At 40.6% G+C, this 14,391-nt stretch overlaps 1 protein-coding gene across 4 annotated transcripts in view; it reads left to right on the top strand.

The window, feature by feature from the left end:
- TBC1D12 (TBC1 domain family member 12) overlaps positions 1-14,391 on the top strand; it is a 45,577-nt gene that overhangs the window by 2,929 nt on the left and 28,257 nt on the right. For all 4 annotated transcript variants that reach the window (XM_081912372.1, XM_081912369.1, XM_081912371.1 and 1 more), the window contains exon 2: positions 10,161-10,284. In XM_081912372.1, the coding sequence (XP_081768498.1) occupies positions 10,161-10,284 (124 nt within the window). The remainder of the gene's footprint in view (positions 1-10,160; positions 10,285-14,391) is intronic.

The raw sequence follows: 14,391 nt of genomic DNA, 5'->3' as shown, positions 1-14,391 counted from the left end.
TCGATGCTGATTTTAGCATTTTGGTGTTATGTGAAATAATGTTAGGGATACCTTATTCTTTTCCACATACTGTAGACTCTGTGTTACACTTGTAAGGCATCTGACGGGGTGCAAATTAGTTCCCTCAAGCTTAGCATGACTGAAAGGGCTGGGAGGTGCTAGAATGGACAAGCCCAATTGAATATCCCACAGATTACAAACTGTTATGTCATTGCCCTGATAGGATTGGTGAAAGTGTTGCACACTGACGCTGCATCATAGTGTGTAGGTCTTGTGTTGGGTAACCATTAATGTCATTCTGTTATTTACTGGTAAGTTTTTCTAGTTTCTCTCTGGCTTGACTCTCACCACACCTCAAATGTGTTTGAACAGCTACTCTAGTATTAATTACTGGTTTGACTTTTCCTCTCTGCCTGAACCAAACTGCTCACCATTTCATAATACAACTTTGTGTGGTAGAAGAAGGTGCTAGTGCACATTTCCCTAGATGCCATTATCTCCTAACAGGCGGTTGTAGGATTGTACTGTTGCTATCCCTAAACTCTGTTCTGATCTGCTTTTTAGTACTTCCTTCAGTATCCTTCATTGATGTTTTCTGATTGCATTTCCTGAGTATAAGTAAAGTTATGATGATAATTTATTGGGGAAATTACTCAGATACCAAAAGTCTGTGTAAATATTGGGTCTTTAAGATTCTAAAGCCATCGCAAAAGTTGGTTGTTCTCATTCCTCATTTTGTATTCAACAATTTTTTCATGGTCTGGCGAGTTCCAATAGGAAAACATCACTTTAAAAAATGCTTTTTATAAATATAGGTGATGATGTCAAGTAGTTTCAAGCTTTGTTCATAGAACAGGAAGAGATGCTATCTTCCATTGAATCTCCGGGAACAATGTGGAATGCTCTTTGCATTTTCTTATGCATTTTCTTATACAGTTTCTTTTTATGGTTGTGACACATGCTGATTTGGTTCAGATGACACAGTAAATTAAACTATGGCTTACTGAGATCGCCCAGACACCCAACAAGGGGTGTATACTCACTTTGCTCTTCCCCAGTTTTGCACTACACCAAGCTAAGTAAAAGTTTGGCTTAACATGTCACCTGAACCAAGACTTGCACTCCATGTCTAACCTTGAGCTGTAGCCAGGGTTTGTAGAATATAAATGCTGTGGGTTGTGTTTTTTTTTTAAGTCCATAAAAATGGAGCAAATTTATGATTTGAAGCTTGTGAAACTGACAGAATGAAACTGACATAGCTACAGATAAATATTAGGCAAGCTTGGCAGCTAGGGTAATTCTCTGATGCAAATTACTGTATCCAAATTACCCTAATTTGTATAGGAAGCATCTTTCAGTTCAAAATGTTCAGGGAAAACTCGCATCACTGTTCTTCCTCCAACCAACCACATTCCTTTTGGAGCTTTTTGGTCAACTCTGAGGAGACATGGTAGTTCAGAAGCTTACAACTAGGCATGATGCAGAATAGGAATACATTTGCTTGAGTTATAGCATGTTAAGCGATTCATTGATAGTGCTTCTGTGTAAGTGAGACATGCAACAAAATAATTGTAGTGTGGAATACTCCTTTTCATTATTCTAGCCACTCTATTCTGTCCCGTCCTCCGTTTTCTATCGTCTCAATAGTCAAGGCAGCATTTTGTGGCCATTGAGTGTGCTTAGTCCTTATTGAGCTGTTTGTGAGGTTCCCTCCTCATGTTTTTTCTTTTAAGGTTTTGTACTTCTGCAAACCGTGTGGTTTTTCTGAGCCCCTTGATACCTCCCTCTTGTGCATGGGTGGAGCTATGTTGATACTTGCTGAATTTTGTAAATCTAAGTGGTGATCTGACTTTTAAAGAAGATACAATATATCTAGGTTAATTCCTTTGGTTAGGTCAGTTTTAAAGCTAAAAATAGAGGAACAAACCTACCAAATACTGTCTCTGCTGAGTCTGAATTCTGGAATCTGTATTGGAAGCTGGTTATCTCTGACCCATGCGTTGTATTAGTAGTGGGTAATAATTCTCTGTCCCTGGACTGGTGAGTGTCTCTCAAGCATTCTTCCTAGCAACTGCATTACAGCAACCTTAGGGGTCTCAGGTTCCGAGGACACGAGCTTTGTGCCACAACCCTATTACTAATTAAGCACTGGGATTCCTGGTACAGAGACTCATAACAATTAGGATGTTAAAATTAGGACTCAGTGAAGTAAGTTATATTTCAGTATTTGACATTTTTAAAAGCCATTGAATCTTGCTCAGAAGCTTGGGGCAACTGTGTCTCAGTAATGACATTGTATTTTGATTTCTAGAGGGTTAAGTATTGTATTTTGAATATCTAAAAATCTGAAATTCATTGTTGGGGCACTTAAAGTATCCTGCCATGTGGGCACTGATTGGGGCAAGTGTTTTTACTTTTTAAATTGGCTTACACTTTTCTGATTTGACATCAAGCTTCTTCTTTTCAATACTTTTATTGAACATTCAGTATTAATCACACAGGGCTGCACATTGACATTTTGAGCTTATGGACAAAAAATACCAGTGAGTAAAGAAAAGCAGAAATGGCTAAATATAAGTGTTAAAAGCTACAGTATGCTTTCTTGGACATCTTATGAAGACTGTTTCAAACAAAGATATCATAATATATAAAATATATGTTTTTCTTATACTAGCTATTATACCTTTCCTGTATTACTGTGAAATCTGTAACTATGATTTCAATCCTAAACACACCTACTAGGGAACAAACCCTGTCGAACATGGTAGAACTTCTGAGTACAACATGCAAAATATTTCATTTCCCATTGTTCACTTTTTAAAAACATATCTATTAGTGCTCTAAGACAACAGAGAAATACAAAGAAATGTGTTCTAAATAGTCTTACCTGCTTTAAATGGAATGGGTGAGAAATTGTTTTCCACATTCAATTACAGGCTTGTATGAGGATAGTACTCCACATAACCTACTTGAGAAGTTGTTAAACTTGAATGTTGAAGTAGTATAATGTGCAGTGGCATGTTTCACTGTGCTCTAGCTTGTAGTTGTGGTTCTTTGGGAATCTAATTCTGTTCCAATTAAAACAAATTAGAATGACACAAATAGAGGCAAAAAGCCACAATTTATTTTCTTGGTGGTTCCCTGCGATTGTACACTAACATTGCCATTGTTAGTGTAGTTCTGGTAGCAAAGACGAAATGAAATGTTTTGAAATTTAAATTCGTATTGCTCATAGATGAAACTTTCTCCTGGTATAAATGTTTCTCTTTCCTATATGTGGAGGCAGTACTTACCTGTGTGCTGAATTACTGTCACAGTATTCTTTTCACCTTTGTTTCAACTGGACAATGCCCTGGCCTGCCAGAAATTCAGTTTATGTGTAGGGGCGAATAGTAGGAGCTATGAATGTTTTCCCCACCCTGGGTCGTCCCATCCCCCCAACTCTGCAAACTTTAGTTAGTTTAAAACTAACTTTGATTTTCTGTGTAACTTTTAAAGGATGTGCGGGGAACCTGTGGCCCCCAGATGTCGCTTAACCACAACTCCCTTTATCCTGACCATTGGCCATGCTGACTGAGGTTGATGGGAGTTAGGGGATAGGTATCTGTTGGATCTAAGTTCCCCACACCTGTGTTACATGTTGGTGAGAGTTGTTTCTCTAGATCTGCAAGTTATTTGTGTCTTTAGTTCTGTGCAGTTAAGTAGAAGCAATGCATAGGACTGTAGCTGATACTGTAGTGCAACAATGGGAGTGTCTGAAGATGTCATATACTATTTATTGTCCCTGTGATGCTCACCTCTCATTTACTCTTCTTCCACAATTTGTCTGTCCATCTCTCCCTCTCCCCCCCCCCATGCCCCCTGCTGCAGCAGATACAGTGGTACCTTGGGTTAAGAACTTAATTCGTTCTGAAGGTCCGTTCTTAACTTGAAATTGTTCTTAACCTGAGGTACCGCTTTACCTAATGGGGCCTCCTGCTGCCGCTGCACCGCTGCTGCACAATTTCTTTTCTCATCCTGAAGCAAAGTTCTTAACCCGAGGTAATATTTCTGGGTTAGCGGAGTCTGTAACCTGAAGCGTATGTAACCCGAGGTACCACTGTATAGGGGATGAAGTGGCAGCCTTGAGTGTGGGGAGAATAAACTGATAAAAATTGCTTAACACTATTGGATACCATGCTTACAATTGCAGATATCTAAGGACACGAATCCACTTTTTCAGGGTAGCATGGAAAATTTAGCAAAATGGGTTCATTATGTATGAAAATTTTGTTTTTTGATGCAGTGATGGCCTATTAACGTGATATAAAGCTTAACTTCATCTGAAGAACCAGCCATGCCTCCTTATGATGTGCATTGGTAAAGGCAGGGCTTCGACCTTAATTACTTTAGAGGTGCATTAGGGGCATACTTAAGAGCTCTTCGTCACTTTTTACTTTGACGGAATGTCTCTGCAAGTAATTCTTGGTGATAGTGTTTGAATGCAGGGACAGAATTCTCTGCTGTGTTTCTACTTTTTAGGCTTCTTCCTGTGTTTCCCTTTTATCTCTGATGTTCTAAAGAAGTAATGTAACAAAGACCAGTGTAAGTTTCCCTTTAGAGTTAGACAATAGAAAGTAAAATACCAGTGATGGTAAAATACTCTATGGTTTTATGCAGTGCTTTTTCTGGGGGACACACAGGGGTACGCACACCCCTAAACATTTTGTGAATCTTTGTACTTTTGTCCATTTTCTCTGTTTATTTTTCCTTATTTGAACTATAAAATGGTGATTTTCTTGAGTCAAAATGAGAATACCCCTAAACATTTTTTTAAGAAAAAAGCACTGGTTTGGTTTTATGTATTTTTTATTGTAAACCGCTTTGCTGTTTCTTCGTGTGAAATAGCAGTTCATACATCTTTTTAAAAATAAAGAAATAAAATAATTTGTTACCAGTTGGATACTTGTAATGCAGAATGGTAGCTTAAGTTGGACAGACTCCATGTGTCTCTTTCAGTGAACAGATAAACCTGGGAGTAAGAGCCACTATTCTGACAATGACAGCCGTCTAGTTCCAAGGTAGTGATGAGGCTGAAACTAACCACAGGATAGCATACCCATATTGCCTAAATGCATCTGTTAAGCAGGTGGCCCTTTTTTGTTAATTGCATTTTATTATGTTTTGAGAAGGCTGTGTTGACAATTCTCTTATGGGGCAAACTGGAAAATGAGAAAACTCAGTGAGATGAGAAGCAGGACTCATTCCATCAGCTCTTTTGAAAGGCCCCTGAACTGTTTCCATCTGGTTATAAGAACTTTTAAATTTTAAGAATTGGCAGCTGAGTTTGCTTTTTTCCTCTTTCCCTTGTATGCTATGTCTTTTAGGTTGTCAGCCTGCAGTGCAGGCAGGGTCTGTCTTATTTAAACAGACTGTATATGCAAGCCACTCTAGGAGTCTTCCTGACTGAAGAACGTGGTACAAATGCCCTTAGTAAGTAAGAGAGGAAGAAATAACCTCATCAATAAGAAATAACACACCATTTAAGAGGGTACAAATGGACCTGCAACATTCCTATTGTAAGGCTGTTAAGTGAAATTAGGATTGCCAACCCTTGCTGGCAGCTGCTTTTTCTTTTCTACATCTAACAACCCACTCATTGGGTGACATAGGGCACGGGAATCAACATGACCCCCTATTAATGTTACCCATGCTCCCCCCCAAATAATTTATGGTTGTTAAAGGTGCAGGAGCAGAGAGACCGGGGCTTTTCAAGTTAATTGGCAAACCTAAAGAGTATCAGTGCCAGAGGGAGAAGGAAATTCAGCAGATAAAGCAGACTCAACTCCCTACATCTTCTTCCTTTTTTCCTGAAGGTTATCCTTCAGCTTCAATAGCTGCCCGGAAGATGCCCAACTGCTGTGGTCTTTGGAGATTTTCTCCTCTTGCCCCACATGCCACAACTGTATGATGTCGTTCTCTCTACATAGAAAGTCAGCATGTTGGAGAGGGCTAGGCTACAGTCTCTCTCCCACCCCCATACTTGATTTCTTTGTGGGACAAATTTATTACATGGAAAAGCATACTGCCATGTCTGTCTGTCTGTCTGTCTGTCTGTCTGTCTGTCTGTCTCTCTCTCTCTCTCTCTCTCTCTCTCTCTCTCTCTCCCTCTCTCTCTCTCTCTCCCTCTCTCTCTCTCTCTCTCTCTCTCTCACACACACACACACACACTCAAACTGTTCATTCAGACATAGCCTTACCACTTTCCTGAGAACTAGGCCAGGGAACTAGGAAAAAATAACATTTAAACTGCACATTCAGGCAGTTTAGTGCTGTGTTTTGTTAAATATAACATTGCTTATTCCTCTTCTTGACTTTGATCCATTACAGGTGTGGGGCATCTGTGGCCCTCCAGATGTTGCTCAACTATGGTTCCCATCAGCCCTAGCAACCATGGCCAATAGTCAGGGATGATAGGATTTGCAGTTCTGCAACCTCTGGAGGGCCAAAGGTTCTGCACACCTGGTCCTGCTAGTTAATGTTATAACAGAGAACCACAACCACAGCTGCAGATTCAGCTTCACTCATTTATTCTAACCTAGGTTAATGCACATTTTAAGTGCCTGGTTTTTACGGTTCCTTTGCAGGTGCTTGCCAGGGCAAGTGAGTGGGAGGTTAATTCTGGACCAAAACCTTGGATTAGATGGAGCAGAAGCAATGTTAACAGCAAGAATAAAACACTCTGAACTACTTCAGCTTTGTGAAACAAAGTTCAAATAGCTTCATTATGTGTAAAAGGTGACTTTCTTCTGTGTGTGTGTGTGTGTGTGTGTGTGACATAATACTTGTACCTTTGGAACCAAGACTCAGGTTAGATTTAGATGTGACTTGCTCTACTGATTTCTTAACGACAAACATGTAAGCAGTTCCCTGGTGCTGGGGACTAACACCTAAATGTGGCAGAAATTGTCAACCTGTACATTTTGATTGTTCATTTATAAAATAGCGGGTTGGTTTTTTTTTTTTTAACATAGTCCCCTCAAGATGGCTTACACAGTACAAAAACAGAATGCAAGAAGTTTACAATAGGAGCAGCATTAAATATTTCATACGTTGGTCACTTAAAACAGAATACAATTCATTCACCCCTCCATGACATGTCATTCTTTCCCACCAAAGCATAGCTTTTCTCCCTGCAGAGTGTTCTCTAGGGTTTAACATGTTGCCTCATCTGCATAGTGGCAAAGTAATATGTGTTGTGGGGCTTAGAAGCTTTGGGGCAGGGCAGATAGTGACGACAGAGATGGAAAAATAAGCCTCGTGTTGCCATTGTGCTATCAAGATTTATGTCCATTTACCAGTGCCTGGATTGGCAGCTTAGATACAGCTGGGAGTACTGGTCTGCATAGAAAGAGCAATATAGCACCATAATGGCTGCTTATGCATACTTTCTTCACCTTTCCACTTTCCTCCCCCTCCTCCCATGTTCATGCGCCTTCCCTGGCTTCGTATCTGCTGCCAGTGACAAGAGAAATAAAGGGAGGGGCCTGTTGACACCCAAGGCTGTGCAGAGATGCCACAACTGGTTGCTGTTTATGTGGCCAGGTTGACTTTGATAGGTGATGATACCCTGTTACAGGTGCTACAAAATGCATTATTTGGACCTGAAATATTGGGGGGCGGGCAGGTTTGCTTGCTTAGTTGGGTGACTAATGTGCCAATGCAGTGGCAATTTTTTTTACAAAAAATTAAAAATGTTATACACTGTGTCTGCTAGAGCAGGATACCTTTAGTTGAAAGTTTCTTAAACGCCATGACGGTATTTTGATGTTACAGAAATGGCAAAGGTGTGCCTGCATTTTCATAGATGGTGAAAAAAACCCATGCTTTCTTGGTTCACCTCTTTCTACCTAGTATAAATGCCAGTTAAATTACTATTAGACACTAAAATAGCTAAATCAAAACTACTTAATCATTGGAGCCCATTCAAATATAAAATGTTCATGAGAGCAGAACAGCATTTGTTGCATCAACTTTAGCTCTTCCAGCCCTGAACAAAATATATGGACTGTATAGCTAGGCTGAGATTGGATGGATTCACCAAGGTTTACCGTTTGTATTCTGTGTAGGTGACAGATTTCCCATCACTGTCTAGGGGTTTTTGCAGTGAGGGATATTTCTCTCATGGACTTGCTTGGCAGGCTTCTCTGCTGTGGTTGCTTCTTTGCATTACAACATTTGTCCTCCTCCCACAGAACTGGAATGTGTATTTTCACTTTCCAATAGAAAATTATGGAAGGAAGGCTAATGCTACTATCCTGTACGTGTTACCTATTTTTTGCCAACAAAAAGGAAGCAAGAAGAACAGCCCTGTGTTCTCAGTTGGAAAGGAAATATAGTTCATAAAATTAGTACTTGTACATCAGCCTTGTGAATAACTAGCAAGCAGTGTTTGAAACTCCCATTGTTCTTGGTGCATTTTGTGACTGGGAATTTCATTAGCATGAGCAGTTTCTGAGCTCCGGGCGCAATACTGTGCCTAGGATTTCAGATTAAAACTGCAGTGGAAGGAAAGGAGGACCCCTTTCTGCCTCCCCAATTCTAGCTCCTCTCAGAAGACTGGAGAAGAGACCCTCTTAAGAATATTAGGGGGGTGGGCAGGGGAAGGACTAGACCCTGTGAAAAATGAACATAATATTTTAGCTGCAGTTCATTCATTTTCAGCTTTGTATTCTTGCTATAAAAAAGCACTCCTAGACATTCTGGGGGAAGGCTGTTGCTGCTCACACAGAATGAGAAATTGCTCATCAGGCATAAATGCTTCCTTGCAGAACCAGGTAGCCAACTAAAGATACATAACCATATAACATTGATTACACAAGCTCAATTTCATGTCGATACAAGTGCTAAATACTTGCCAAACATTAGATGACTGTTTCTCCCTGGAACCTGTCCACCCCCCCCGACTGTGCATGGATTATTTTTGCTGCCATGCCCACACTTTTAAATCTTACAGAAACCACAATCAAATTTCAGAATCTAGTCCCAAAAATACGGTATTTCTTATTTAAATATGGTTAGGCAAACTGGTACTTGTTTTTTACTTGTGCATGTCTTCCTAGCCCTTTCTCTGCTAGAATGTATACCTTGAAGCAAAAAGAAAAATACACTGAAATATCACTATTTATGTTTAATGATAATAGGCTTCACTCTAATGATAAAGGGCATCCCTTCAGCAAGATGCTATAAATCAGAAATCTTTAACAGGGAGGCCATTCTTTCTTTTATTTTGCAAACGTGGACCAAAAAGTAAGAGTAACTGCTTACTTCAATATTAGGAGATGGGACTTAGGTCAGTTTTCTTGCCAACTCCTTTTCCTTACAGCATGCCATACTCTTCTCCCCTTAGACTTGTTCTTCCATGGCTTGCCTAGGCCACCCACCCACCTCTCTCCTCTGACGTGGTAGCATTGGTGTGACGTGGGCTGCAGCTGCAGAGCAGGATAGTTGATGTGATGCTCTCTTGTCGTGTCCTGACTCCTTCTCCACAGCTTACCTGGAGCCCCCAGTCACCTACCTTCTCCTAAGTGTTGTGCTGTTAACTAGGCCTGACCAAGGGAAAGTTTAAAAAATAATAATTTCATAAGTTTTGACATAGCAGTCTCTTTCCATCTCCTTAACCCCCCACCCCAAAAAACAATCTGTAGAAAGTAAAATGTAAAGGGACCCCTAACCATTAGGTCCAGTCGTGGCCGACTCTGGGGTTGCGGCGCTCATCTCGCTTTATTGGCCGAGGGAGCCAGTGTACAGCTTCCGGGTCATGTGGCCAGCATGACTAAGCCGCTTCTGGCGAACCAGAGCAGCGCACGTAAACTTCGTTTACCTTCCCGCCGGAGCGGTACCTATTTATCTACTTGCACTTTGACATGCTTTTGAACTGCTAGGTTGGCAGGAGCAGGGACCGAACAACAGGAGCTCACCCCGTCGCGGGGATTCGAACTGCCGACCTTCTGATTGGCAAGTCCTAGGCTCTGTGGTTTAACCCACAGCGCCACCTATGTCCCACTCTGTAGAAAGTAGCTGTGATTAATTGTTAATCTTGATATTTAGGTTTAAGAAATTGACATCAACTCCAGCAAACACACCTTCAGTTTTAAACTTCTTTGTGCGTTTTTTAACAGGAACTTCTTTGCTAAAAGGACAAAGGAACTCAAACCTGCTGTCCACAGTGCTCCTGGCTGGAAGTTGTTTGGAAAAGTCCCACCGAAAGAAAATGTACAGAAAGACTCCAAGATAATTCAGCAGGTGAGCATCTGTAAAATGATATGCAAATCTTTTCCCATTTTGTCCTTGGAATTTCATAGAGCAGACTTCTGTAAGGTAGTCCTGCTTAATGTTAATTTATTTACTAGGGACTTCCACTCCTGCTAGTGTTGCTTGCCTACCCTGCCAACCCCACTGTCCCTCACAGGTCCTTCAGCCCTCCCAGACCCCTCACAGCTACTTCAGCTCCCCACCTGCCACCCCATTCCCCAATCTTCCTCTCCCCAAACTCCCATGGTTTGCCCCAAACTCTCCTCTCCCCCACAGTCTGCTGGAAACTCTCTCCTCCCCACCCTTCCACAGATCACCTCAATCTCAAGATCCTGCTGCTCTGCCCCTTGCAGAGGAGAGGGGAATGAAGAGGAGAAAGTCTTTCTCCCCATGCTTTGTGACACCGGCAGAATGAAGTGTGCGGTTGCCCGGGGTGAAGAGGAGAGTTCTCTTCTTCTCTTCCCTTTTCTCTGCAGGTAGCAGTGGGATCTTGAGATTGGAGCAAGTTATCTGGGGATGTGGAGTGGGGAGGTTTCAGTGAATTGTGGGTGGTGGTGGCAGCAGCAGCAGCAGCAAGGGTGGGGAGCATGGGAAGACCTGCCTGCTTGCTCAGCTGGGCTGCTTGCACATTCAGACCCCTGTTGTGGGTGCAAAGGAAAGGTTGGGTGCCGGGTGGTGACACAAGGAGCATGGAAAGGTCTTCCCGGGCTACCTGCCTGCTCGCTGTGCTGTTCAGCCCACTCACACCCTCAGCCTGCCTGCTTTGCTGCCTGAATCTGCCTGCTGTTGCCGTGTGACTTGCAGCAGGGCCACTTTTTCCCTTACAAAAACATTATATAGTAAGATAATCATTTTTACCCTGCTCTGAAGAGTTCCCACAGTACCTAAAACCTGTGCTTTTATTCTAAAAGAAAATGTTTAGGGGTACTCTCATTTTCCCACTCATGTTGAAATACTGTCCCTGAATAAGGCCAAACTTAGATTCACAAAATGTTTAGGGGTTTGTGTACCTCCAGAAAAAGGCACTGCCTAAAACAATTAAAAGAAACTGCAGCTGAAACTTTTCAAGAATAGTTTTGAGTATATGTTTGCCTTAACAAATGGATGGAAATGTAAACAGAAGTTGCTAGTGCTTTGTGGCAGTCACTTGCAGTTGAATAGTTTACTCAGAACCCAAAAAATAATTTAGTCTGCATGCATAAGAATAATAAACTTTCTGTATCTGTGGAGGTGGGGAACAACTAATTTGGATTAGATGAGTCATAAAATGATGTGGCAGGGGTTCAAATTATGGCTTCAATTTAAGTTTAAATAGATAGGGTAGTTCTTGCATAAATGTACAAATAATTGCACAGTTGTTGCTTGGTAGTTGCTTGTGTGAATGTAGTCCATTGAAGAGATCTATTGGTAGAATATATTAAATCAAAGTAATTTAAATCTGCAAGAAAAGAATAGCTTTAAATTAGTTTTCCTATTCTGAAATAAATATATTTCCTGAAACAACATGCATCTTAGCTAGTTGCTAGAACAGAGGATGCTATTCAACGTTAGTTATACTTGGACCCATTGTAATCAAATATGTTGCCCCTTCTGAGTGTGACACTCATAGTCTTTATGCAACCTAGAAACATAATCCAAAATCTATACTTTTTGCGCTGCAGAACAGTATTGGTTTAGAGACTAGGTACATTTATAGTCATCTTGAATCAAATCCCATTGAACAAAGTGGGTTTTTGGATGGGATTGGACTGTTAAGTACTTTGTCTGGAATTTTGTAGATGTGTACGCTGGTTGTTATTAGGCTGAAGTAAATATCTGTGGTGTGTGTTTGGTAGTCCTAAATATTCATAATTTGCAGCTGAACAAGTTGCAGAACTCAAGTAGTCTGCTTGTTTATGAAACTTGTAACTCACACTTCACTGGCTGGCTGGTATTGCTACAAATATTACAAAACTACCAAAACAATAAAACAGCAGTGCAGTGCAAGATAAAATGGCTAACCAGTAAATTTAACTGCAGTTTAATTGTGAGCTTAACCTTGCAGCAGCAGTTAGAGGACACACAAGAAATGCAAGATTTCTCATATGGGTTTGGTGGATGATACTGATGAGCTATGAGTTGGCTCTCATGAAACCTAGAGCCCTTGACAACTTCCTGATCCCAGTCTGGAAGGAAGCCAAAAATATGGCTTTGTTATTTACAGTATTTCATCTTAGAGATTTTGCATTACGGTTCATTCTTACCCAGAAAAGCAACTATTAACTCCCTCACTCTCTCTCTGTGCTAAATGGGGGCAAGTTTTTTACATGTAGGCTTTAAACTACATGCCCTTTCAGATTTCACTGGACTCCCAGCTCCCATGGTCTCTTACTTTTGGCCGTGCTGGCTGGGGTTGATGGGAATTGGTGTCCAGCACCCCTTGCTCTATGGGTTTTATTCGCTGTTGCCTGTGATATCCCATTCACACATGCAAGCTCTTGGCACAAATACCCATGTTCATTCAGTGCTTCATGACTTAGTGGTTGCAGCGTTGACAAAAATTGTTCCTCTGTCCTGGTGTAGTGAGTATCTGCTTGTGGGACTGATTTGGCCCACCAGGGCTTCCCTTTTGGCCCACAAGGCTGTTTTGACCAACCCATGCCCAGCTGCCCTGGTAAGGCGGATCATTGCTGTGTAAGACTCTACAGCCCAAATGGGAAGATATGGTGGGGCAAATCTGGCCTGTGGGCCAGAGGTTCCAAAGCCCTCAACAACTAGTTGATTGTCAGGTGCTTCAGCACTGCACTTTGAGATGTGTCCATCACCTGATGTCATTGTGACATCAGAGTGACTGGTAGCAAATTTTGGGGGTAAGCATGGGATTGTAGGCGGAGGAGAGGAAATTGAAGTTCTGTTGTGGAAGTGGATGTCCCACTTGTGTTCAGACAGTGTTGGATACAATCCTTTGTCTGTAATTCCTGAAAGGAAGATAATCCATTATTGTGCTCAAGCAAGGTGTCTCTTACCTTTGCATAGAACTTCAGTAATGGAGAGAATGAAATTCATGTTTTTAATCTCTACTGCCAGTCAGTGTTTCAACTTTTGACCCAGTGTTGCTGTGTTACTTTCCATACAACACTAAGGCAAATCTGACAGTTAAACAACTGAGTATTGGATGCATACCATTGAGACGTGCAACTTGCTTTCAGCTGCTAGGTTGTTAAAAGCAATGGTTATGCTGTTGTAGATGTTCATTTTGTTCTTAAAAAAAAAATTCTGAATAAAAGCAATTGGTAAAGTGCATCTTCACTTGTGAAAAAGCCAGAAGATTTTACTTGAATCTTACTCTGAACCATTTTCCCATCATCCATTTTTAATAACTTCGTTTGAAGTTTTAACCTCAATACGTTATTCATACTATGGTCTCATTTCTCTGTGAATAAACAAGCCATTTACTGTTACCTTGCACTTGAACCCTAAATCTAGTAAATCTATATATAGTAAGATATTCTAAAATTAAAAGCTGAAGCTGAATACAGACACTATGAAATTAACTTACATGCAGAAGTGCTTTAGTCGTAGAAGTTAATATTTCAGATATTGAAGTTGGATGTATTTATCATTGTGATGGATTTTGTTAATTGGATTTTTAAATCTCTGGCACAACACATGTGGCTTTATACTGTCATTGGTAAAAAAAAATAAAAGCAGTAGTAACATTTTTTTCTGCACCATAAATGTGAAATGCATTTTTTGTACTTAAAAACAGCAAATAATACATAAGTTTTATGTTTTAACTTGCATATTGTTCCTTTTGTTCTAATATTTTCTTTAAACAGGAGTATTACATTTTCTGAATGCATGGCTTAAAAGAGTATCTTATGCTTTGTATAGTTAGAAAGTGGTTTATCACAATGACAACGAACTCAAAAGTCGTTGCTTTTGGAGGCAGAGAAATTGCTCTTATGTAACTTACCGTATTCTCTTTCAATCCAGACTCATTGAGACTTCCAGGGTTTCTGGGAAAGCATTCAGCTGACTTCTAGAAATAGTTTGGTGTTTAGAAAATAGTAAATCAAAATGCAGAACACTTCTGTGGAATGTGAATGATTTCCTGTA

This window comes from Podarcis melisellensis (genome assembly GCF_964234715.1).
Source record: "Podarcis melisellensis genome assembly, chromosome: 5".
NCBI lineage: Eukaryota > Metazoa > Chordata > Lepidosauria > Squamata > Lacertidae > Podarcis > Podarcis melisellensis.
This window is presented reverse-complemented; position numbering and strand designations above follow the sequence as displayed.